This window comes from Phascolarctos cinereus, unplaced genomic scaffold, assembly GCF_003287225.1.
Source record: "Phascolarctos cinereus isolate Bilbo 61053 unplaced genomic scaffold, phaCin_HiC Scaffold_4;HRSCAF=312, whole genome shotgun sequence".
NCBI classification, from domain to species: domain Eukaryota; kingdom Metazoa; phylum Chordata; class Mammalia; order Diprotodontia; family Phascolarctidae; genus Phascolarctos; species Phascolarctos cinereus.
This window is the reverse complement of record NW_027555847.1, coordinates 164,704,878-164,732,084: the sequence shown is the minus strand read 5'-3', so window position 1 is coordinate 164,732,084 and position 27,207 is coordinate 164,704,878. Positions and strand designations below refer to the sequence as shown.

Sequence of the window (27,207 nt, the reverse complement as noted above, 5' to 3'; positions counted from 1 at the left end):
GAAATATAGCTCGGCTAATTTATCTGTTTAATAACTTGAGGTTTTCACATACTTGGTTTTCTTAAGATGGGTAGGCAGAAGATGGGGGGAGGGAAGGAGAAGAAAGGGAATGCTGCTGAAACCCTGTAAGTTGGTCTTAAGAATATGACATGCTTCTACATGCCTGGACCCAAATTTTTAAAATTAGAATTTTCTCTAGAACTTTAGAAACTCCTATGAAGAAAAACGAATTTATTTGTTTAAGAATCTTTAACCTGAGCTATCATCAATTTTTAATGAAGATGGCTAGTAACTAGCAAAGAAAGACTAATTTGAGTTGTCTTAAAATGCCTACTTTCACTTTCTTGGGTCTATTTTTATTATCTGGTTTCACTGAAGTTCAAGATGACAGTGGCCAAAAGTTGTGCATCTTCAGGCAGCCAAACACTAATAGTTCCACTACCTCATTTCCATTTGTAAGATCAGTGACTTTAACAAAATCCACCAACCCAGGGAATTCCTTCGATATGGTAAAGAATGTTGGGTAAATGAGAGCAATGTGTGGGCCCAGATTAGAATGATGCAGAGAGTGCTTGGTCCTACTGCATTAAAGCAGAAAAACACTAAGCTGAGTTTGAGGCTTAGTTTAGGTTACTGGTTTAACTATTTGGATTGAATTTGGGAAATCCACTCACTATGGCAAATACCTAATCAATTCAGTGTAACAACCAATTTTATTCCCTGAATTGTTGAGCAGCTTCAGTAAAATCACCAAATCAACCCCTGGTTGTAGGACTGGACAAATATGGCAAAATACGGCTTTAAGCTGAGCATTTCTAGGGAAGAAACAATTGGTGTGGCTATTCTGTCTCTTCTGGAGATTTTAATGATCCATCCTGATTGATGTGTAGAGTACAGATAGGCGATCTACCATTGTGTTGTTTAGTATCAAGGTGTGAAGCCAGGTAAAGTGACTGTAGTGTCTGGGCTATGATTTGGGTCAGTATAACTATGGTCTGAATGTTAGAAGATAAATATAAATTTTTAGATATTAATTTAGATTCTATAATTAATAAAAATCAAAACTGGAAAATGTCATTGCCTAGGTCCTTCCTTCTTTGCCTGTATGGAAAAAAAAGGTCCCCCACCCCATAGTTTTCTTGTTAGTAGGATTTCACAGCAAATCCACAGTCAAAGTGATGAGTTTTTCCATCAGTTGGGACTTCATACCTGCAGTAATTTATTGCCATACACAGGCTCTTGATACACTACTCTATAAGGAAACAGAAATGTAATGTTTTCAATGCAAAAAATGGAATAAATAAAAATGCTTCAGTCAGACAAAATCCCAGAGCAATTCATTTACAAGTTTGCTTCTACTAATATATAGATCAACCTACACATAGCTATACATACATGATAGGTGTGATGATAACCAAATGCCAAGACATAAAAAGATATTTTCTGAATCTTAATTGTGATTTTATGTGAATTGGGAATTCATAAGAAAGAAAAGTAATGCAAAACACATAAAATGCAATTGCTATATACGGTATGGACATGCTTTTTTTAAAAAAAGAAATGATAATTTCATGGCTTCTGATTCCTCAGTACATATTTAAACAGGTCATATTAACTACTCATTTGTAAAAGCCATATTCGTGTCTTCAGTTTCATATAAGACTTTAGATTGTGGGCTAATTACTGTGAATAAAGTAATACAATTTTGGTGAGGTCCAAATTTGGGCAAATAGTGCCCTGCAGTAGCAGCACGTATTCAAATTCACACTATACAAAATTATAATTATGTAAAATATAGTTGTTTATTTTATTGGAATAGAAATATGAAGTCCAAATTTGAATACCACTACCATTTAAAGGGATTAATTTATTCATACTAATTATGCCCTCACTATAATAGTACTAGTGTGATCATATTTAACTATATTTTCAACAAATTGAAATTGATAAAAGACCCACAAAGTTTTGTTCATTTGGCTCAGCTTGAAAACTAAGAACACAATGAAGTAAAGAAGTTACCATCCTGCCCTGTTATTTTTAGTTCTTTTTCATAAAGGACATTAAATGATATCCTTTTACAGTAAAGGAGAACACACTTGCGATAGGTGTTTCATTTAGGCCTAACACATCTTTCACGCACTGGCTAGATTACTTTTTGTCTTCTGTGCATGATGGAACACACTGGTGTGGGGGGGGAACTTTTGGCTAGAAAAAAATATTTAAGGGTAGGTGTGTTTTTTCATGTGACAGGAGAGATTCTACCCCAATTCCTCAAAGGTCTAATACAGATACCTAATTGTAAGCACCCTATAGAGCCCTGTCTTAAAAATGTGTGTGTGTGTGTGTGTGTGTGTGTGTGTTTTGTGTTTTGGATTTTTTTCTTAAATTAATTTCATTTAATGCAACAACCTATATTGAGGTCAACAAATTGTTGACCTTTTGCATTGAAGAGGTAATGACTGATTCTCTTACATTTTTCCCCCTCACCAAAATTAAGGAATAGCCTGCCTTGTTCTACTTGTAAGATACTTCAAAGTTAAGAGCCACATCTTATATGTTTGTGTTCTCTTTCTCAAGCCAAGTGTTTAACATAGTACTTTGTGCATAACAGGTACTCAGTCAGTATATTGAATGGAATAGAACAGATTTATGCTAAGGTCAGAGGTCAGGAAATCAGAACTTCCGGTACTTATTACTGAGCTATCCTTGTCCCTTCAGTCTTACTATGTCAATTAAGCCCCCGGTACTCCTTCTTGGCTTTCAGATCCATGGATGAAAGGCATTACTTCAATTAAAAAATGGTAATTAGCACTGTTGTCAACCAGGGCCTTGAGGATTATAGGATGACCTTAAGACTACCCAGTTTAAACCTCCTTTCTTTACAAATGAGGAAACTAAGGCCCAGATTGGTAAAGTGACTTCCCTAGATAATATAATTAGTAAGAAGCAGAGTCAGAATTTGAACCAAATGTTTTGGCTCCAAATCTAATGTTCTTTCCACTGTATCATACCAATCTGAAGTACTGAGTGATAATATGATTTTATATAATATTTTCTATTATTTAAGCTACTGCATTTTATTTATGTGCTGTGATGATATTGTTCTAGAACCTCATTACAACATTATTTGCTACAGTGTTGTTGTTTAGCCGTTTCAGTCATGTCCAACTCTTTGTGATCCCATTTGGCGTTTTCTTGGCAAAGATACTGGAGTGGTTTGCTGTTTCCTTCTCCAGTTCATCTTACAAATGAAGACACTGAGTCAAACAGGGGTAAATAACTTGGCCAGGATCACAAAGCTAGTAAATGTCTAGGCCTGGATTTGAACTCAGGTCTTCCTGACTCTAGGCCCAGCACTGTCTCCACTGCGCCCAAGCTGCCCTACACTTTAGCATTTGTTATAAATTGAGTCTATGTTGGCTGTGATTTAAGGGAGTTTAATTGCTGAGGAACCAAACAGAAGTCTCTTATGATGTATAAGAAAAGTCCTATGATATGGACTCCTAAGAACAATGTTGGCATGAGGCTTCCCTTTGGGCCATCCACAATTTATCAGATCTGGTGATTCTGTGCTTGCTTCAGAAGTCATGCTGTTTCAAGGCACAAGCAACAAATTCATTTTAAGGTCACAAACCAGTTTCCTCTCTATTCATAGCCATTTCATCCATCTGAAGGCAAATTTTAATGCCCTCTGCCTTCTAAGGCAAACTGAAATAAGAGTCTCACAAAGGGTGGCACCTTCATGACTCCAGTAAATTGTTGTTATCACATACATCAATATTTTACCTAATGCTTTTCTTTTCCTTTGTCTCTCCCTCTCTCTCTCCTCTCTTGCCTTTCTTTATACTAGCTGTTATTTTATTGCTACCACTAACAACACATGCTCCAAATGAACAACCTTCTGGACACAGGAGTTCTCCTATAATGTTTACTAGTAGAACTTGCTCGATTTCACTTTATCTCATCTTTTAAGCAGTTAATTTTTTGAACACTGGGGGATTTTTTTCTTTTTCCCTTTAAAATTCACATAGTCCATCTCTCTCCAAATCACCTAGAATTCTGCCTCATTGCTATAACACCTGACAGTTCTATAGTTTTCCATATGTTGTACCCTTGTCAAATATGTGACTGTATCCCCCAAAGAGAATTAATTCCTATGCATGTAGCCCTTTCTGCAGATGGACTGATTCTTCTTTCCTCCTGGTCTATAAAGAATCAGTGAATCTAAATGTAAAACTGAGCAGGGGTTGGGGAGAAAGGGCAGCAGTTAAAGCAAAACAAATATATTCTATCAGCGTATTTCAAAATAGCTATTTTTAAAAAATTAATCAACGTAGGATAAAGCTTTATACCAATATATCCTTGCACATATTATACAAATACAATTTTTAAATCCCCTATAAGTGTGATGGCATCAAATGATAGAGTTTAGCTGCATGTGAAAAACAAAACAAAACACTAAAACAAACAAGCAAAAAACCTTGTAGAGACTTCCCTTAGTGACTGTACAGGTTACTACTCCCTGACAGCAACCACCAAAGTTTTCTATTCCTGGCTAGCCGAAGGACTTGGTGTAAGTCACACTGTGCAGGAAATTTCTTAGGGAAGGCAGCAGTGCTGAGTGAATAAAGTTGCCAGTCTTAGGAGTAAGGAAATTGGATTTGAATTCTACCTACAACACTTATTAGTTGTGTTAACTATGCACAAGTCACTTGACTTTTCCAAGTCTAAATCTCCTCATCTGTAAAATAGGAATGGTACTTGTGGTAAATGTCTTACAAAGTTGTTGTGAAACTCAAACTCTGAATATAAAGTGTTTTGCAAATCTTAAAGCACTATATGAATGTCAATTATTATAATGGGAAATATCTAAAAACTGGAATTTAAAAGTCTGAGCTAACATATCTCTCATACACTGCTCATCAAAATGTTTCAAAACCTTGAATAAGGCAATAGTAATAATGACAGCTTTGACTCATTCCTAACTGCACAGAATCTTAAAAGTTGAAAAGTACCTTAGAGGCCAATCTTTTACTCAGTGCAAGTATACCTTTTACAATTTTACAATTTCGAAGCTTGTGAAGTGACAGTTCACTACTTTCAGAGGCAGCCTTTTCTATTATTGGATAGACTTAATTCATAGAATTGTAAGATTTAGGAAGGAACCTTAATGATCATCCATTTCATATCATGGGTCCTCACTTTACAGATGAGGAAACTGAGGCTCAGGAGGTTCTGTGATAACTAGTACTAAGTTCTTCCTTATACTGCCTTGAAATCTGGTTCTGTAACCTCCACATTTGTCTTGTTTTATCCTTTGGAGTCAAACAGAACAAGTCTTTTGCCTCCACATAACAACCCTAAACAATCCTTCAAATATTTGGAGATAGTTATCATGTTTCTTTTAAATCTTTTCTCCAAATAAGGAAGGACAATATTAGATTAAAATGTAGGAGAAAAACAACAAAAAAGACAATGAGAAGTACTAATGGTAAGTGATCTTAATCTCTCTTTTTGGCTTTTATTGTAACAAATGAATACATAAATATATGTCACAATTACCATTATTACTTAACTCAGGTGGAACTGGCAAGTTTGAGGCATGGATAGAGAAAAGGGAAAAAAAGAATAGAAAAAAGGATAAGAGGGAGGGGAAAGGGAATAAATGGGGTAGGGATAGGAAGAAAGGGAAATGGCTGTATGAGGTAGGACATAGAAGCGGGCACAAACAATTTTCTCAGTGGCATCAGTGCTATAAACTTGCTGACCTTAGTCTATTAGAACACTGAAAAAAAGAATAAACTTTTTGGCTAAAAAAAAATTTAGTTTCTTAGCAGAATTGAATTTTGAAACAGCTACTCTGAGGTCTTCGCTCAAATATATTTTGCCTTTTTTTGAGGGGAAGGTTGCAAGAAACAAGAAGGCCTATCTAAAAGCAAAGTTCCATGCAGTTTGGAATCTTCCTTGATTTCCCCTATGCCTGGAAATTTGACTGACTGTTAAAATGATCTACTTCTATCACTGTGATACGACAATTATGGGCTCGGCTTAGCTTCTCTTTGAGAAGCTCTCACCTATTTGTAATCCTCCTTTCTCAAATCAGAGTGGCTAGAATCAAAATGAATTATGGAATTCAGCATTCCCACAGGAAGAACGAAATGTTTAGTAAATTGTTCTAATATAAGTGCATCATGCCTTTCATTTATAAATAGATTCTTTGTCTTTATTTGGTGTTGGTGTTATTGCTTCTTTATTTGGCAAGTGCCTTTTGTCTGTTTCTCAGTTCTTTTATTTGATTTCATTTTCCTTTGTTCTTTTGTTGATGTAATTCTCTCTGTACTCTCCCCTCCCTAACACTTCTGCTAATCTAGTGTTTCTAGCTATTTAAATTGTTTTCTTCTCTCAAAAGAGTTTACTGTTTTTAACTCTTTTTAATGGGACTATTTTCCTTTCAGAATTCTTTTTTTTTCCTTCAAAAAGCTTTAGTTCACACCATTTTAAATGGTTATTAAGTGGACTTTAGTTATTCCATCCAAGTTGGTGCTCAGCAGGAAGATACAGAATTCTGAACCATCTGTTGATTCACTCTCTGCTAATTTCTATACACCTAGACCTCACCAAGTCTCTTTGATAGACACTGCAGGTATAGAGAACAATATAATGCAGATGAGAAAGCAAATATGTTTTTGTGGAAAAGGAGGAAAAGGGCTGTGGAGGTTTAGTAGAAAGTCACCAAAGAATTTGGGTTTATCCATACCTCAGGAGAAAACATACGCAGGTATTACTGAGTCTAACACTAAGATTCATTCTTCATTGTTAAAAAGGTGGTTCTTGAATTGTGGATATCATTTCTTTAGTTACAAATAGGTGCATTTTGTCTGGAACATTTTGTCTTGCATCACAAGTTACTTTCTGATTTAGTGTGTCAATGTCAAGTGGGTCTTTTTCCTTTAATATAACTGAGCTTAATCTGGAGTTTATGGATAGATTGGCCAGGGGTGGGGTTGGGAGGAGTTTGTGAACTTGGAGGAGAATCCTCATTATATACATCTTTATTTCAATATAATTGGTTTTATTTTATGCACTTGATGTTTTATTTTTATGCATTTAAAAATATTATTTTCTTAGAATAATTCTCCTTCTTAAGGAGTCCATAGGCTTCACCAATCTGCCAAAGGGGTACATTATATTAAAAAAGTTAAGAACTTCTGATTTAGGTGAAATAATAATAAACATGTTGAAGTCTTCATTAAAGCAGAGAAGACACTTGTTTGTCTTAGAGGATCAAGCCTTTGGATCTTAAGCTAGAGATTATCTAGGTCAACATATTCATTTAACAAATGATGAAACTGAGGCCAATGATATAAGTAATTAGGAGCAGATATAGGAATATGACTTCAGATTCCCTGACTCCCAGTCCAATTTTTCTTCCACCAAGTATATAAAAGACTTTAGTGTTGAAAAGAAGGATTCCCATTGAATTCTTTTCCAAATAACAAAGAAGCTTCCCTTGCCTCTAAAATAAGAACAGGATGAAACCAGATATCAATATACATACTTTCAGAACATATACTAAGTGATTTTTACAGGGTTTTATCTTAGAAAAATAATTTCCCATATTGTTTCTAGACTTTTCACAAAAATATAAATATCCTACTTTGAAGGAACATTGAAGAAAATTGTAGGTAACCAGGGGTTTCTGAGAGGTCACTACTGTTCTTCCTTTTGGGAAGGCTAGTAGATTAGGTTCCTTCAGACTAGGATCTCACATTTAAATTTTAATTGTAGTCAGCTATTTATAACAAAAAGTGAATTAATTCTAAGGAAAGTGAGTTTCTGTGTTTAATAAAAATGGAATCTTCCTTTAAAATTCTAGAGTCAGAGAATGTTAAAGCTGGAATAGACATTAGAGGTAACGTGGGGTCACAACTCACAGTTTAAGAAGCACTGAAAGGGTCGCCAGTGGAAAAAGTTTAAGAATGTAACCCTCTTTTTATTCCAGAAAGGATGATGAGGCCCAGGTAAGTGCAATGACTTGCCCACGATCACAGATGTACTGAAATACTGTTATGGGCTGGGGTTTGATGTACAAAAATTAGTTATGTTGGGCTAGCCAACTGTTTTTATAGTTCAAAAATTATATGAGTATGCATGCCACCTTACAAGGGAGAAACATATAGATCAATGATAGTGGAGTAATTTCATTTTCTAAATGAATTTCAAAAAAAACCCTTTTATAACCATTTTAGTTTATCAAGGATTAAGTAAGAAATACAGTGTCCTTACTTTCTTCCATCAAAATACCCTTTCTCAGAAATGTGAACTGTTCATCATGTATCTAGTTTAATATCGCAAACTATAAAGTATTTCAGAGGTGCTTTCTTGGGTGATTGAAAATACAGATGGGTAATGCTTTTAAATTCCACCTAATGAATTTCAAATATTCATACCATTTTTCTTTCATCAGTATTTTGGAGAAAGATTGATTCTATAATAATTAAGGTGATGAAATCTCTCTGCATCAATAAAAAGAGGTTTAATTATGATCTTATCTTTTTTAAACCAGGTATAAAAAAGTATGCAGAAAGATTTAAATAAAATTCTAGAATCAGATAGTGTTTTTATTTGGGAGGAAGGGCAGTGGAATGATTAGAGAATAGAGATTGAGGTTTAAGATTTGAAGTATATTTTATGGTAACAATTTAACATAATTTTCTACTAGTTCCCCTGTTAGATGATATTTTTTTTTCTTATTGTTGCTACAAATAAGTAATTAAATGTTTATTCTAACAAATACAAGTGGAAACAGAGCCATGAAAATATCTTTTAACTTTTCAAATGAGTAACCAAAATTACATATATGGTCCTGGATATTACAATAATAGTGTAAGGAGCAATACTAAACTTTGGAGGGCATGTTTTTGTGGAGTGAGAGAGGAAGAGACATTAATTTCACAAAAGAGAAATGTTTTCTTAAGTCTGTATTCATTCGGGATATGATGGAAGAGTTCACACACTACTCAATGATAGCTATAATGAGCAGGAAGGATTTTCCACCTAAGAGACAGTTCTCTCAATTTTTTGACAGGCCAGGAAAAGGAAATAGAAAAACAAAAAGAAACAAATAAACAACAACAACAACAACAACAAAACCCAGAGTAAAACTACGTAGCAAACTTGTAAAAAGAATGACTCCAGGAATGTTCAGAGACAGCGTGCACATTAATGAATACTTACATAAATGTCTGCACCATAAAATCCATCCTGGTAAACAACACTGCAAGGATGCACACACAAAGAAAAACATCCATATTAGTGCATTTCCACATGCAAACACACCAACCCCTGCACTGGTGAGGTTATTCTCGTCACAAGAATGAAAAAGGTATAAAGGGACAGTGTTCACATTGCTTAAGGAGGTTGGGAGACTATCAGTAGCTTTAGCTGGGAAAAATGAAATTTGCATTTGTTTTAGTCAACAAGCAGGGAATGGTGGTGTACTATATTTCAAACTGCTGAGTTTTTAAGGATGGAAATGTAGAAATGCATAAATTCTAAATTTAAAAACTGTTGAGTTTTAACAAATGAAGACTAGACAAATACTGCTTTTGAAAGTTAGTTTTGCATTTAGTGAAGACTCAAATTTTCTACTTAATATGTGAAATGTTAGCAGATAAGTATAGCTTATTTAGTTATGTCTATGTAATGGGACAAATAGCTGACTGATTTTTATTTAAAATGCAGAATTCTTTTTAAAAATATGAAACTAAAGTCGACCCAAGAATTTCATTTTAGCCTCTAGATATCATATGCATTTTCTGGTTTATATATATACATAATATGTGTGACACACACATACGTATGTCTATATCATTCATCCTAAATCATATGATGTAAATTTAGAACCCAGTCTTCAAACCTCTAAATCTCTCTATGACTGATGCATGAAAAATGACCTGCAGACTCTTAGAACTATTTCTAATTATTACAGAACAAACCCAGTCCTTTAATTAATTTCCACAAAACTACCTTTACAGAATCACAATCTCTGCAAGAAAAGAACTACTCTAGAAAAAACCTGACACAGATTGTTTTTGAATATTCTTAAGTCTAGCTCAGGCCAGGGACCCCCAATATGTGTTGTTCTAATCTAAGGCATCCCAATACCTCAGGACCAAATGGCATTTTACAAGTTAGGGAACCTATTTGATTCATTTTTTCTGTGGCTTTTCCAAACGATTCCTGAAAGAGCATGTATATGTTAAACCTATTAAAGGAGACAACATTTAAATACAAGACCAGCTTTTGTTCACTAACGTGCCTTTCTGGATTTCAGCATCACAGCTGGTTTTGCCCCCAAAACCAGTACTTTGTTAGAGAGAAATCATTTTATAAACACATGAATGCCTCTGCATATGATTTGGTGTAGAATTTAAAATGTGTGTCCAAAGGAGACTTTTCAGAGCTGATACATATTGTCTTTAACAATGTAGAAAGGATTATCAGTGCTTACTTAGGAGGTGGCCAGGTATGGTTTTCTACTGTTTTTATTTTTATTTTCTAAGAATAAGGTTCAGGATCCTACGTGAGAAGCAGCTTAAACTTCTAATCCAACATACTGAAATAGAAGATGTTGGAAACCATTGTCTGGATCCTCTTTAAGCAATTCAAATGGGTATAGTTTTCGTCTTTCATGAAACAGGCTCAGAATATTCTAAGGGGCCTCAAAATGGAGATGATGCAACAGAACAAACCACACAGAGGTGGTTAGAGCTCAGAGTTATAGTCAGGTTTCAAACTCCCCAAAATATTTCTGTTCTAACTTGCCTTATTCTACTTCCTCTTTGGGAACATTTGGGGACACAGTGGTGGATGGAGGTGGGGAAGAAGAGAAAAAATTTTTGAAAATACTTTATTCTTGATAATTGTGATTGATAATAATCATAGGTTTCATAAGCATTACATTGGGAGGTTATACTAAATTACTTCTAAATCAACTCTAAGAAAGTGCTCTGTGTTCCAGCCAAACTGTTCTACATGTTAGTCTTTGAATTTAGCATTCTTTCTCCTGCCTCATGACTATGCACAGATTTTTCCCTGTGCTTCGAATATTTTCCCAATTAATCTCCCTGTCTTAGAATCCCTACCTTCGTAGCTCAGCTCAAGAATCATCTCCTAAGGGAAGCCTTTCTTAATTCCCCTGGTTGTAAGTAGTTTGTCAGTCTCAAAAAATCTTGTATTTATTTCTTTATTTAAATATTGTATTTCCCCAGTAGAATACAAGTTCCTTGAGGGAAAGTATGTTTTTGTTTTTAAAGTCTTTGTATCTCTTAACACTGAAGAAAGTACTTAACTAAATGCCTGTTGAATTGGATTGACTGGATTGTATATAAAGTCATTATGAGTAGAAAGAACCCAAAGTATTCTCAGCAAAATTATTACCTACTTTTCCAGATAGATCTCTGATATAAATGATAAGGTAGAATGAGAAATGGGACTAGGAATGAATTTTAAGACCTACGTGTAAATGCCACATAGTAACCATTTGACCGTGGCCATACCTTCATGTCTTTGGACCTCAGGTTGCTAATTTATTAAAAATAAGACTGGAAGTTAAGATTGGGTTATCTCCAAACACCCTTCTAACTCTTGACAGTCTGATTTTATTAAATGAGATATGGTTATGCAAGCTTTTAAAACTGTGAGATATTACGAAAGCATTATTTTTAAAAAGATCAAAACCTAACCCTTAAAAGTAAAGAATTGTGTTTATTTTTGTTCAAGGAAGAAACATTTAGATGTTAAGATACTTTCTCATTCATTCTTTAGGCAGTATTACCAAGATTAGAGTCTTTAATACATATTAGAATGGCTTGTAAGTTTTTTACCCCTTCCAGGTTCATACCTTTTAACTTCACTGTGCATCCATGTAACACAATGAACTCTTGCCACTTCTTCATTTTCCACTCCTTTTATAGAACCATAGAAATTACAAAGCTGTATGAATAAAATGGTTCCTTCAAGGTCAAATAGCCAGTCTTGAACCCAGATCTCCTGACTTCCAGAGTCAGTGTTCTTTTTAGTATATCATTATGTTGGTCATGCCATAAAGTGAACTGAAACTGAGGGCTGTTTCATTTCTTTTAACTCATATTCTGTATTTATAAGAAGAAAAGGTAAAGATGGGGTTTCATTTAAGCTAAAAGGCCCACTGTTATTGAAAGAGGATGGGGTTTGGTGCTGGTGGTGGGTTTTTTTAAAGCCTCACTTAAGTTCTTATTATCTGTCTACACTGATCAAAATTATGAGACAGTTGCTCACCTATCTCCTTTGTCCATCTAAGTATGGCCTCATCTGTGCACAGATAAGATCTCAGTTATATTTGTTTTGTATTTTAATTTTTTCAAAGCGCCCATGTTATTAATTTTGAGTTTTCTAGCAACTTTATAAAGCAGCTAGGAAGGTATTATTATCTACAATTGATGATTGGGGGGACCAAAAAATCAGGTGACTTGGATAAGTACACATAGTTAATTAGGGAAAGAGCTAGGCCTAAAACCCAAGTCTCTGTCTAGACTGATACTCTTTCCAGTAGCCCAGGAATAATATGTTTTGACCACCTTGTGTATTAATAGATTAGAATTCCAATAATTACTCTTAAACTTGGTTTTCGATCAGGAGTGCCCAGCTCTCAATTTCAAGATGACAACATAGAAGAAAAATAATGCTGACTCACAGAAAACTAATCTCAAATCATACATTAATCAGCATTTGTTTGTTACAATTATAAGATAAAGGAAGTTAGGCCCGTGTGTCTCATTTAATCTCTGAATCTCCCCCAGTGCTTATAAACACTCTGTATTAAGAAAGTATTTAATAAACATTTGTTGTATTGAATTGAGTGAAATAAGCTCATCTGCTGTCAGTTTCCTTACCTCTTTTGGTTTTCATATATTATTATTTTAACTGTATTATTTAATATTTATTATTAATATTATTAGGTACCTAGGAACTTAATCCAAAAGGTAATACTTATTTTTAGTAATATTTATATTTCACATAACATACCACAATCAATTTGTCTAAGAGATTGAATAAATTAAATTAAATCTAATGTCTCTCTTTTTCTTTTTTTAATGCCATAAGAAACCCCACTCCCTGGTAATTCAGATTAATTCATAGTAAAGGAGGATCAATGAAATGGGGAAAGTATGCAGCTACTGATGAATCAAGTCCAGAACAAATAGCAAAAGAAAAGAGTTCCCCTCATACTTTTTGCAAGCAGGGCTTGCTGGCTGAGACAGGCAAAGGCAATTCTAATCCTTGTCAATGCTGCCAAGATGGACTATGCTTCTGCAACAGCATAATGCAAAGGCACAATTCATTTTTTTTTAGGAAAGTAATAATAGTCAAACATTTAGGGAAAAAAGAAAGCCAGGAGTTATTGCACTAAAGCAAAATAATTTTACTTAAATGAAATTTAAAATAATTATATAGGGCTCCATCAAAACAATATACTCTATACTAAGTGTATGACTTCTAAGACATGCAGAAGCAAAAATGCTTTTTAAAAATCACTGTTCATAAATACTCTGGGCTCCCTCTGTTTCTAGTAGGAAGAGGAATTAAAATATAATTATGATATTAAGCTCTAGTCCTATTAGATTTACATGCTTCTTTCAACCTTTAGAGATTATCTCTCCCCTGTAGAATTGTACCATTACTAAAATTTGGGGGGAAATGCAGTATTATTTGAGGGAACATACTGAAAACAGGGGAAGGTAGTATTATTTTATGTCTAGTACTTACAATAAATGAACAATGCAAAGTGGAGATTAGAAGTCAACATGAAAGTCTAGAGATTCCATTCTAGCATTTGGGCTATACTTTATGAGGACTTTAAAGGTATTCCTGGTGGAATTCCATCAAGTTTCATTCTTCAAGTGCCCAGCAAAGAATATTTTTTATGATCCTAAATATCTGAAGTACACTGACTATCTCTCTAAATTATCCTTAAGGTATTAGTATGCCTACTATACAGAAGAGGAAAGTGAGGGACATAGAGGCAACATTCACTATTGAAAATTATGCAGAGAGGTAAGAAGAAAATCAAATCCAGAATCCAGTATCTCCTGTTACCCTGTCCTTATCATTGCCTATTAAAAAATACATTGATTGACCTAAATTAATCAAGACCTTAGGGCACAAATCAATGGATTTAGTGAGGCATGGAAGAAACACTCCCTAGAGTGTTTCTGCTTACACATGAAAATAGAACTTATAAACTTCCTGTGACTCAAGCTATGTCACCAGAAGATATGAAGGTAAAACTAAGTGGATAGAAATGATTATATTGGCTCCATGAATAAATACTTCTGGAGTGTATGTGCCAAAAGGGTGGTATCCACTAGAGGGAAGATCTCTGGTAAAAGGAGACAGATGAAGGAAACCTTAAAGTTAGGCCATGCAATTGGTTCAAGAGCCAATGGACTTTAGTACAATAAACAGAAGAGACCCTGTAATGAAGAGAGCCTTGCCACAAGTCTCAGGTTCTGTAGAGAATCTGCCAAAGGAATACATCTTACCTGCAAAATCATAATCACCTGGGCCCCTATTCATGGTCTTTTGTTCTTCCTGAGTACAAGTTAGATGCCCTCTCCTACCTATTCCTACTCTAGGTGAGTAAAGTGGATGAGAACATGGATCCCTTTTTCACTATATCAACCTCAACAAACCTGTTTCCACAGGACAAAATGATCTCCTGAGCCTTCATAATGATTTGGGGGCATATCTATAGAATACAAAACACACAGATGGAAAGGGAAAATTTCACTCATGATGTTTGTTCTTCATGACACCCAGTATTCCAGTGGTTGCAAATATCCAGATATGACATCATAAAAAACAAAACTTCTGGATAATTACCTGAATTTTTTTTTAACTTTTCATTTAGTTGCTTAGTTATCCTATAGATATAAGCCATAGAATCCCAGCTTCCAAGTTTCTTTGAAAGCACATGCCTTTATTTTTGAGTTTCACTTGTACTACTTGAGAACTTTGTCTATTTCTTTACTATTAAGTTGGAATTACAAAAGATTAGATCATCAGCAAAAAGGTTATGTGTACCTACTATTACAAAAATGATTAGCAATGACACTAGGATGCTAAATCCAAATAATTTCCTGGGTATTCACAAACACATTATTTTTGCAAGTTGAATATGACTGCACAGCTCCCTTGTGAAAAAACCATTAATTAGTTATGCATGACTATCTCCAACAAAGACTACTTTTCTTATAAGTTAGCAAATTTTAATTTTATAGCAGGTGTGTTATTCTGAGATTTTATAAACTACTCATGTGAGAATAAGCCATATAATTTTACTTTTATGTTTTTCTGTTCAATATAGTAGTGAGATACTATGGGTACATACCAAAAAGATGCAATTATCTTCCACGGAGATAAGATACTTTTAAGCCAAACTAATGTGGTGTAAACATGCAATTTTGCATTTATAGCTATAGGACCGTGTTCTACCTGTTTCATAAACTTAGGAAGCAATTTTTTTGGTTTCCACAACTCATGTACTGAAATATACATGGGAAAAAAACATGTATATGTGCATGGAAAAAACATCTTTCTAGAACTCAATTTCCTGATCCATAAAATGGGTTTGCTGCAGTCCTGAGTGATCAGAGCTCATTATTATGATCACAGTACCACAGCCCATTAACGAAAAAGATCTGATGTATTATTTATATCTCAAGAAAGTCTAATTTACTGAAGGGGGGGGAATTATAGAAGGTCATTTTAGTCTAGGCTACTTTGGGCAGCTTATAATCTGACATATTGATTAAAGTCTTCTGAATCTCAAGCAATTAGACATCTATCATGGGTAAAATGCACTGCATTAGGGAGAAGATCTCAATATCTAATGACTGATATCTAAACAATTCAAATCTGCAAATCTTTACAAGCCTCTTGACTTTTCCAGCAGCTTTCTGAATGCAATTTAGAACATCAAGAGAGCCAGACCTCAGAAATCTGTTTCCTGGTCTAATTAGATCTCTCTTCACTGAATTACACATATCTTCCCTTGATTAGAGTCAAGTATTATTGCAATTCCTCATGGAACTTAATAGTACAGGTGAGCAGTGTCTCATGATAACCATCAGATGACACAACTCCACTTGATCTTAAAGGTAATTAAGCAGCATTTCACCACCATTCCCTTAGGATTTGGCAATAGCTGAGTCATGAATTGCAGCCAGCTGTGGGAAAGAAAGGTGTATTTTTTTTTGGTCCCTTCCCTTATGCTCCCCAAAAAGGGACGGAATAGAGGCAACTTTTGAGAAAAATGAAATAAAACAATTTTATTTAATCCAGTTTTCATGTCTATATTTGAATTGGTGCTCAATTTATTCCTTCTCTCTTTTTGGCAAACACTTCATAAATTGAAGTCTTGACTTCAATACATGTGTCATTAGGGAGGGGCAAAAAAACCACCATGATTTTTGTGTATAAAAAGTCTGGGGCCCAATTTCAAGGGTTAAGCATGATCCAACCTCCTTAATAACCAGATGTTTGCAATCATAAAAAATACATCTTTAGCTGTAACCATTTCTCTGTTCTACAGCATTCAGTCTCAAAGAGAATTTACATAACAACATGTGACATATAAAATGCTTAAAGCCACCAACCATGACAGGACAAATTACACTCATTTTTCAATACTTGGTGCAAGGTGCTCCACTTCAGGCACTCGGATGGGCTGCATGCTGGGTTGGTTCCAGTGGGGAGACAAGACCAGCATGCACTGCACTCACAAACAGCTCAGTGCTTCAGGGGTGACGACGAAGGGAGACTGCCACACTTACCCTCCGTAGGCTGGGATTGGGGGGGGAGGAGCCGCTGCTCGAAAGGTGTTGTAGACGGTGCGGCCACGGCCTCTGAGGTGGGCTCCTCTGTAAGCAGCAGCTGCAGTTGCGGCTGGATAAGGGAAGCCAGGCACTATGGGAGACAGAAGAGAAAGGAGAAGGAGAAGATGGATGGATTAGATACAGGAGGCAAAGCCCAAATCACTCCTTATGTACATGTGGACACACAGAGGGAAGATGTAGGAAACCTACCATCATCCTAGGGTTTGTGGACTCTGTTTCCTCATCTGTATTATCTGTAGATAATATATAAAGTCCTTTCTAACTATCATGTTCAAGAGTATAACAATAATAATAATAATTATTATTATTATTATTACAACTAACAATTATATAGAATCTGCTCTATGCCAGCCACTGCACTGAGCACTTTCTGATGAATTCTCATTTGATCCTCATAACAATCCTGCAAGATAAGTGCTGTTATTATCCCCATTTTTACAGATGAGGAGACTGAGGCAAACCAAGGTGAAATGACTTGCCCAGGGTCACACAGCTAGCAAGTATCTGAAGCTGGATTTGTACTCTGATCTTCCTGACTCCAGGCCTGGCATTCTACCCATTATGCCACCTAAATAGAGGGAGTGTATTAAAGGCTAGAGAAAAAAAATGAGGTTTGATTTAAAAGAAATACTCTTGCATATATATCCTATAAGACCTGCTTTAAAATGTAACCCCAAAGAATGGGATGTGGGAATTTTTCCATGCTAAAAACAGTGAGCCAACCTGTGTAATTGGGTTCAAAAGTAAGCTATTTATAATACCTTACTATTAGAATTGAATTAAGGCCCAAGCAGAGTAGGGGCTGGTGTGGTAGGCAATATGCTATTTAATATTTATGAGAAAGATTCTCTTCATCGCCATCCCCCATTCAATATGGGTTCTGAGGATTTCAGAATAGTAAGGCAAGAGGAGTGACCCATACCAGGCTGATTTAAGCTTTCTACTTTATTCTGAAAACTTTAAAAGGTAAGAAGAGAGCAAACCTTCCGGCTTTATTTCTCTCTCAGGTTTCCTATACCATATGCTCTCTGTAGCACCTGGATTTCCTGGCTGGTGTTTCAACAAATATGCTTTAAATAGCAGAGAGGTGTGAATTTTAATGTAGAAAGTGAGTAGATCCTAGTATCATAAATTAGAAGTGATGAGATGAGAAGCTGCCTTCCACATGTGGGGTGGGGATGGGAGTGGGGGGAAGGATGGAGAGCAGATTTGACTCTGGATGTGTCTTTCCTCAGTTTAAATATTAAGTTTTTATAGAAACACACTGAATTTTGAAATAAAGAAAATGAAAAATTCACAATCTGCTGCAGCAGCTGGCTGCCTGGGTGAGGAAATACTGTAATTATGCTGACCTATCCATTATCACCTGGCTACAGTACCTTCCAAGCTTTACAAGATCCCTCTCAGCGACAAGCAGGTTTTACAGTAATTCTTTTAGGATTTAGATGTTGAGATACAACATGAAACAGAACCACAACAATACAGCAAGAGGAGAACATTCTGTTAAAAGTGCAAAGCCAGTATTCAATTTTATACCTCTTTGTTACAAAAAAGAAAATGCCTTTTAGATGCCACATAAGGTATTTACAGGTCTTAATACGTGGCTTTTGGGCTTCCAGCAGACCGCATTAGAGAAATTCCTATTTTATGAAAGGAATGCAAACATGTCTATGAATCAGTTTTAGGATTTAAATTTCATATTCTTGAGGAGGCCAGGTCTCTACAGCCAAAACAGAGGACTGAGAAACCATCTTATGATCTAGGGCAATGTAGACCATCCATATGGAGGATCTGAACTCCAAAATGGATTCTTCACTCAGGTATCCATTTCATTTTGAAACCTTGAGTAGGGACCTAGATGGCACAGAGGATAGAGTGTAGGGCCCAGAATCAGGAAGACCTGAGTTCAAATCCTACCTCAGACACTTAGGAGCTGTGTGACCCCGTTTACCTCAGTTACCTCAATTGTAAAATGAGCTGTTAAAGGAAATGGCAAACCACTGCCAAAAAAAGCCCAAATGGGGTCACAACGAGTCGGGACCTGACTGAAACAACTAAATAGCACCACCTTGAGTAGGCAGAAATGTCCTTTGAAATTCATTTATTGTGCAAATGTGTATCATGCTCATGAAGGCTATCTTATCAACTTGTAGAATTTGTATCAACTTGTTATCACTGGCAGGGGCAGGGAGCATTAATCAAAAATCCGCTCTGGTATATCCCATTTGGCATGCACAATAAATGGATTTCAAAGGATACTTCTGCCTGCTCAATGTAATCAAAGTGAAATGGATACTTCAGTGAAGAATCCACTCTGGAGTTCATTCACTGATGGCAAAGCCCTCTCTTCACACCCTGTAAGCTTTCTAAACTACTAAATGTAGTGTCACGTATGAGGTGACTATTCAAGAAATATCTGCTGATGAACAACAGACAAATGACTTAACTGTATTATAGCCAGAGTTCCCAGGGAGATAATTTCCATTTTTTATATATGCTGCCTTTGCCCAGAAACCACAAAGTTAGAAGATATATTTTCTCTATGAAAAAACAAACAGCATGGACCAAAGGATAACAATTTTGGAATTCTTACAGCTTTTAATTTTGTTAAGTACTGTTATAATTGAATGGTGTTGGTGTTTGAGTGTCGATTTTGATCGTGTTGGAGAGCAGTGCACAAACTTAATAGGAAATACATGTGGAGAGGCATTCATGTCTTTTTCTGTCACCATATAAGAAGAGCTCTTTCTGGAAACAAAGGACAGTACAACCCGGGAACATGATAAATGATAAATGTATGGGGGGAAAAATGACCAGAGAATACTTCAACTGAACAAATATTTATAAAACACCTGCTAAATGCAAGATGGTATACTGGGCATTATTAGGAGAAGGAGAGTATGCAGAAATGGAATAAGTAATCATCTTTCTGATCCATATTAATTTTTTTACCATATTTGCCACTGTCTTTCTTCCTTCCATTGTTATAAAAATGGGAGATTCAGGGGAAAACATGTCAACATGGTTATTGGCTGTTGTTCAGAGCAACCACTGTGCTGACTAACTGGATCATCCCTTTTTCTACCAGTATGCTTTTGTAGACAAAGGTACCACATAAGATTGCATATTTGAAATGATTTATCTAGATAATTTGTACAATGCAGAACAAGAGAAGTAACTTTCTCTGAACTATACAGATTCATGTCTCAATTCTATTTGATTTTGTGAACAAAGAAAAGAAATAAGCTTCCTTCAAACCCAGCTAAGGTGCTACTTCCTACATGGGGCTTTTACTGATTACTTCAGTGGCTACTCCCATTCCCCCAATAACATTCAACAAACAGCAGATTCTTAGTAAATGCTTATTGAATGAATGAATGGCACCTAAAGTTGTCAGATCATTAAAGAAAACTTTTCAATCTAATTTAAAAGGAAGCACAGCAACCCTTTATTGCAGTTCTCAAAATTTGGCCGACTGGAATAAAAAAGAGACATACAGATAAAAATCATAATTGTCCAACATTGGCTTTCTCATCAACTTTCTGACCTGTCAGTAAAATGCATTGTAAAGGAAAGATTTTTCTAAGCTTGCCAACTTGAGTTTGATTTTGACTGTTTTAACTTTAGGTAAAACACATTAAAACAAATCATTAATAAGGAACAATGGAGTGTGTTCAGGTTGGGTTGCTAACACTAAAAAATCATTTAGTGTCTGACTGGGAGAAGGAAAAAAAACTGAGCTTCATTATGCTGGAAAAGTTCCCATTTAAACCTTATCTGGCATGAATCAAAGTGAAAAATTTGGTATCACTGCAATGAAAATTGGATTTAGTCCATATGCTAAAAATGGATTTCTCGAGAAGATCACAACATAAGAATCTTTGGAATACATACTGACTGCACATCTTGTTGACAGATAAACATCCCTATCTGAATTTTTCCTGCCCATTCATCTCAATTCTCACAAAGTAAATATTTCTATATGTTAATAAACTAAAATTCTCTTTTAAAAAAAAGAGAGAGAGTGGTTGGGGTAGCTAGGTGATGCAGTGGATAGAGCACTGGGCCTGGAGTCAGGAGGACCTGAGTTTAAATCTGGCCTCAGACCAGACACTACTAGCTGTGTGACCCTGGACAAGTCACTTAACCTCAATTGCCTCACCAAAAAACAGAACAAAACAAACAAAAAACCCAATAACAACAAAAAAAAGAGTGCTACATTATGAAATTTAACATAAAGAAAATGTTATGATGCAGCTGGGTATATGAATGATATTAGGGCAAAACAACGTGGGTCTATTAGATGGAAGAATTAATCAATATAAATCACCTGAGGTTCTTATCTCATACCTTATTTCCTCCAGCCTTTCAATGCTTGCTTCCTCCCCACCAACTATAAGATGTACTGCTACTTGTCTCAAATTGCCCCTAGATTTTATTTATTTATACAACTGGCTACTGTGATTTCTGGATTTTAAAACACAGTGGTTACCTTCAAACACAAAAGGAAATGATATATTCCCACAAACCTAGAGATCCCAAGAGAAGAAACACAAAACCAGTAGAAAATACTTGAGCGTTATAAACTGCATATTAAAGTTTTAGAGCTCTGGGATAGATGGAAGAGTAGCAGATGCAAAAACCAACAGGGGGGAAGATTCTGCATCAAAGCTATAAAAATATACAACCGCTTTAATGGGCAATTATTCTTTTGCATTTGTGCTCTGGTTTGAATTTGCATGAGACTGCCATATGCCCGGAGAAAGGTGTGCCATCAAAATGGATGAATGAATCTATCTTCTTCCCACTCTTCATCTCCCTTTACTCCATAACGCCACCTCTCCAAACCATGTGAATGTTTTAAGATGGAGAGATTTTAATGCTAATTCGGGTTTGAATTAGTCTGTGGATAATTTATTATAGGGAATTTTCATTTGCAAAATTCTAGGAAGCTAAAGCTATATCAACATTACAGCCATAGTTCAGCAGGATTCCCCTTGGGGGAACTCCCATCACAAGTGCTGGCCAATAAATTAGGAAGTGGCATCAGAGGTAGCATGCTGAGGTGAGATAAATAGAATCCTATATTTCAATGAGTGAGCAATTTCAGAACATTGTATGGCACAATAAAATGAAAATTTCAAATCTGATTTTTCCTCATTTTAAAACTTTCTTATTCAAATAAATCTTAACTACGTACATAGATATACGCATGTGTACATATATGGATATATACATACACACGTTTCTCAGAATCATGTGACAATATGCATAATCCCATCAGCACTGGAATACTAAGTCAATATTCTTAATAATAGCTAGTTGAGCCATCCATTGGAGTAGAATATTTTTGCCCTCAGAGTGACGTCAAATACCAAAAATGTCAAGTTTTCAAACTACTTTGTTGGATCATTACAGTATTTTCATTTGTAGATTATCAGAAAATTCAGAGGTGACTGTAAATACCTACAAAATGGCCCTCTTCATTTACAAAACTGTTTTCATACTACTAGGAAAACTGCTGTTATTACATTTACAGTATATTTTTCCATGAAGCACATATTTGGGCTACACTATCTTTTCCACAATAAAAATATGTGTAGATATTAAATTCTGTTGTTTAGAAATGAATAAATCTACATTTTGGACAAACACTTTCATATAGAATGTTCTCATTTGAAATGCATTGAAAAGGAAAAAAAAATTTCTAATTAATGTACAAGTCTAATCACCATTCTCCACATGGAAGAGTAATTTTTCACTGTTCATTTGCTCAGTTTAATCTCAAAACTGACATAACAGAAATGCAATGGCCTATAAATCTGCTCTCATTTGTTTCTTTAATATTCATATTCCATTGAACTACAGCTGCTTGTTGCTACAGTCTATTACAACATGCAAAAGTGTCGATAAAAATATTATGAAAGGCAAGATGTGTTTCTTCATGACTGCGTGTGTCATTTATTTGCAGAAAGACAATAAATGACTCGTGGATTTTCCCTCAGCCTGCTGCTTGGTGGGCGATTAGTGATTAATTACCTTGCAGCAAATTGACATGGCACGAGGAAATTGACACAACCCTGATTAATTAACTTTTTATGGGAGATAGTTACTTACAAAACATTGTGCACCATAATTGAATCCTTTTACATAACGTCATGGTACAAAAGTTTTAGTCAAATCCAAATTAGCCAGAAGTTTCTATGTTGTCATATATTTAGGAAAACAATGTTGGCAAGCAAGAGGACATGCAGGCATGCACTTGTGCCGAACTGCACATTTTTTGCATTGCTACATTTCTGAGAACTCCACGTCCTCCTTAAAAGAAATAAAGTTTTCCTGTCTACAAGTTGAATACTCAGACATGCACAATTATAAGACAGTTGGAATGAATCACTGGGAGAAGATGTCTGCTCATGTTTGACTCTAACATCTACTTCAGAGTGAAGGTAGGGCCACATGTGCTTTATCTCAAAAGATAACACAGTGACCAAGTTTTAGATTTACTAGTGGCTAGTATCCATAGACAAGGTATATGTAATAACATATTGATTAGTTAGGATGCTATGTATGAAGGATTGTATTGTTAGTTTAAGTAAGATAGGCTTCCTCAGAATTTACCTTAAAATATTGAGGGAGCATGTGTCACATCTATTTGTGAAATTCAAGCAGCTTTACAGAAGTGTAGAGTACTAGGGAATCCTCAATTCAAAACAAACAAATGATGACACATGCCGATTTAACTAGGACCCAAATTTATTCCCTGTTTACTCAAATTAATAGCTTTGGCTTGCCTTCAGGAGGTACAGTTATACTGGTTAGGGCAATAAACAGCATCTACAATGAAAGCAACAGATAGTTTAACCAAGTCAGCAATGATCTAGGAGCTTTATTTGTCTTTCAATTTACCTTTGCTTCCCAGTTCCTAAATGAACTGCAAAATATACTATTTTTTTAGGCAAAAAAAAAGTCTTAGTACTAATGGAATTTGTCTAAAAGCCTAACAGAATAAGTCTTGATAGCCAAAAAACAAAAACAACAACAAAAAGTAATCAGTCTATAAAGGCCTTTTTTAGTATTAAAATTGTATATAGAATTTTAAGTCATCTGACATTTTTTAATTGCTCGTTTGAGGCACCAAGATTTTTTTTGATGTATCTGTCTGTATTTATAAAATAAGACCATAATGCAAAATGTATCAAAAGAATACTAGATTTGGAGGCCCTGCATTCAGATCCTAACTCTATAACTTAATTTTCTCTGCTTTAGTTTCATCATTTGTAAAATGAGGGGCTAATGGCTTCTAAGATCCTTGCCAGTTCTATATCTATGATTCTATATTGATCCTTATTCTCTGTAGTCTGAAGCTAAGCTTCTGTCTTAGATATTGAAAAGTGGGATCACATAAAATTTGAAATGAGTAGATCTGTTGCTCAAGTTTTGCTTACTTTATATTTCCATTAAAAACATTTTTTGTCCATTTTCATAAAGTCTATATCTGTGAGTAAACACAACCTTAGATTATAACAGGACCTTCTGCCCAGTGCTTTGGCTCGATACCTAAATCACAGAACTTATGTGGTAGGATTTCCAGGGAGCAGCCATGCATGACATGAAGCTGTCATTCACTTACATACATGTGGTCATGAAAAAGAAATACAGCTTTCTGCATCGAAGACAGTGGGAGAAGTAGAGAAATGAGGCAGATGAAAGATAAAAGGAAGAATGAAGCGTTCTGGGGAGTTCCTAAAAGACACCATAACCTTTTCTCCTTTGTGCCCCTCTAATATTCAATCTGGAAACATTCTTTATGATAGGTAAAAACAAGAGAAAACAAAACTCTAGAACATTACAAGTGACACTACAAATCCCAACTTCACTTGGTTGGTTACCTGCAAATTTATTAATGGGATGTGTTGAATCAAGGCTTCAGAAAATCATTAGGCCATGTCAACACTGGCCTCAATGTAACAAGATATTCAAGTTCTCCACAAATTGATGGTAATGCCTATGCTGCTTTTAAAAAAATTTTAATAAGGCCATATTTTACCCCCAATGTACCAGTTCAACAATAGGCCAGTAAAGTTATAACCAAGGGCAAATAGTGCACAAGTGTAGAAACAGCATTAGGCTTTGTTGAAAAGCAGGTTTACCTCATAACTTATTGCTCTATAGTAGTCATACCAAGGGACATTCAGCATCAATTTATCTTAATTTATCTATTGGCACAGTTTACATGTGCATGAAAATCTTGCCAATAGATTTATCTAGAATTCATTTTAAAGGAAAGTGACAACCTTATCTTTTTTCCCCTAGCTATATGGGTTGGTTTCCATTTGTGACAAGACATACATACTAGAAAAAAAATGCAATGCTTTCTTCACCATTTGAAAGAGTAGATATTGTATTATAGCATTATACTGAGACTTATATAGCAGGTCTGAGGAATTATTCAGTGAGTTTTTACCAACCAGAATAAGCCATATGAGATCATCTCTCATTTTCGGAATTTGTAGACCAAAGATGAGTAGCTCGGTCTAAATTATCTAGGTACTTGACTTTCCATTTTGACTGTATAGACACTAAGTCAAACTATTAAATAAAGAAATTTCTGCACAAATAGAAAAAAGTGTTAGTGATATTTTCAAACCATTTGGTAACACATCATATTTCACTAATTCATATAGACTTCAAAATGCAGAACTGGATACACAGGGTCTGCAATGCACAGGACACTTTTCTGTCCCTTTGTAGATTATGTAATCCTACTAAAATGCCTAATTTTAATCTAAAAGTGGTTTTGAGAGGAAAAAAATGGAACCGTGTCAGCTTTTCAAATCATATGACATGAAGCCTGGATAACATCATTTCTTTTGGATGATAAGGGATTGGAGAGGAGGAATAGAACAAAAAAAAAAAGTAAGGACTGGTTTCCTTTGAGCCAATAGCTTCAATCTTCAAAAGGTAGAAATATTTTCCATTTAAACACCTTGAGTATTTTTAAGGAATGTACCACTCAGAATTTTGTTATTTTTGCATTATTCCTGCTCACCACCAAAATTATTTTTCCCCAGAAAAATGAATTAATTCAAAAGACATATTCAGGATGTCTTATTTCCTGAATATGACATAATAAGGTTTTGCAGTGTGGAAGTGATATTTGTGATCTGCCTACTCAAATATATTGACAATTCCCTCCGGGCAGGATTTTTGTAACATTTCATTCAGCAAAGGGAGCATGAATCTCAAATGTGGAGTGTTTAACTTGGCAGAGCCACAGAAGGCATTTCCAAGTTACTTTCTGTTGTCTGCAAGAGCAGTACAAGACAGACAAAAAAGCACCAGGCTGAAAATACAATGCTGGGACATATATTTAATTTATATGAAATGATTTGTCATAACCTATTAGTTGACAAAATGTGAACCAGTTTCAATTTAGCTTTCTGACAATGTAACACAGAAACCAAATAACTTATACAATTATTTTATTTAATCCATATACAAAATACAGGTCTAAATGTTAAATCATTCATGATCTCATAGTTGCCCTGGACAAGCAGCTACTGTCTGTCAAGGCAGGAGATAGCGCAGTAAATTATCCACATGATCCCAGCCTGGATTTCCAGTTGAATTACAGGGCTGCTAGAGCTTCCTAACAGAAGATGATCTGAGGGTGTTGCTTGATCATGGGGTTTGCAAATTGTATAAATACTTTCTTTATTCAGCTTGCATATCAAGGTTCATTCCCTACTAAAGTCCTGCTCTTGGGTCCCAAAGTGATTCAGAGAGAAACCTAGATCCTCAGAGGACAACACTTCCATGGAGTAGTTCAGGCGCTTCCTACAAAATGGGAAAGACTTTACACATGGTCCCGATGACAAACTATGTGTGTTATCTAAGGACCATCCAGTTAGTGTAGAGAGATTGATGATCAGAAATCTGGTCACAAGGGGATGATTTTTTTTGACTACTGCCACTGCATGGAATGAATAGCGTATCAGTGTTGCGATACAGCTTGCTTTGGCACTTTGTGTTTGAATCAAACTTTGAACGTTAGTTATCAGAACTCAGAAACCATGCATCATTTGTGAGAATAGAACTTGTAGCAGCTCTGATATATATACTGGCATCCAAAAATACTATTTGATTGAGGTGGTCATACGTGAAAGCACATCTGTAGGTTATGGAACTGTTGTCTAAACTCTCAAACCTTTTGAGAACCATCAACTCTGTAGCTTCAATGACCTTGACAAAGCATCCAGGCTTT

At 35.4% G+C, this 27,207-nt stretch overlaps 1 protein-coding gene across 42 annotated transcripts in view; it reads right to left on the bottom strand.

The window, feature by feature from the left end:
• RBFOX1 (RNA binding fox-1 homolog 1) overlaps window positions 1-27,207 on the bottom strand; it is a 1,746,265-nt gene that overhangs the window by 40,730 nt on the left and 1,678,328 nt on the right. For 21 of the 42 annotated variants that reach the window (XM_078152767.1, XM_078152757.1, XM_078152768.1 and 18 more), the window contains 2 exons: window positions 16,878-17,010; window positions 9,238-9,277 (listed from right to left, as the gene is read on the bottom strand). In XM_078152767.1, the coding sequence (XP_078008893.1) occupies window positions 9,238-9,277; window positions 16,878-17,010 (173 nt within the window). Of the gene's footprint in view, window positions 1-1,209; window positions 1,253-9,237; window positions 9,278-16,877; window positions 17,011-27,207 lie in introns of all 42 variants that reach the window. The other 21 variants (XM_078152737.1, XM_078152744.1, XM_078152762.1 and 18 more) reach the window with 2 other exon arrangements.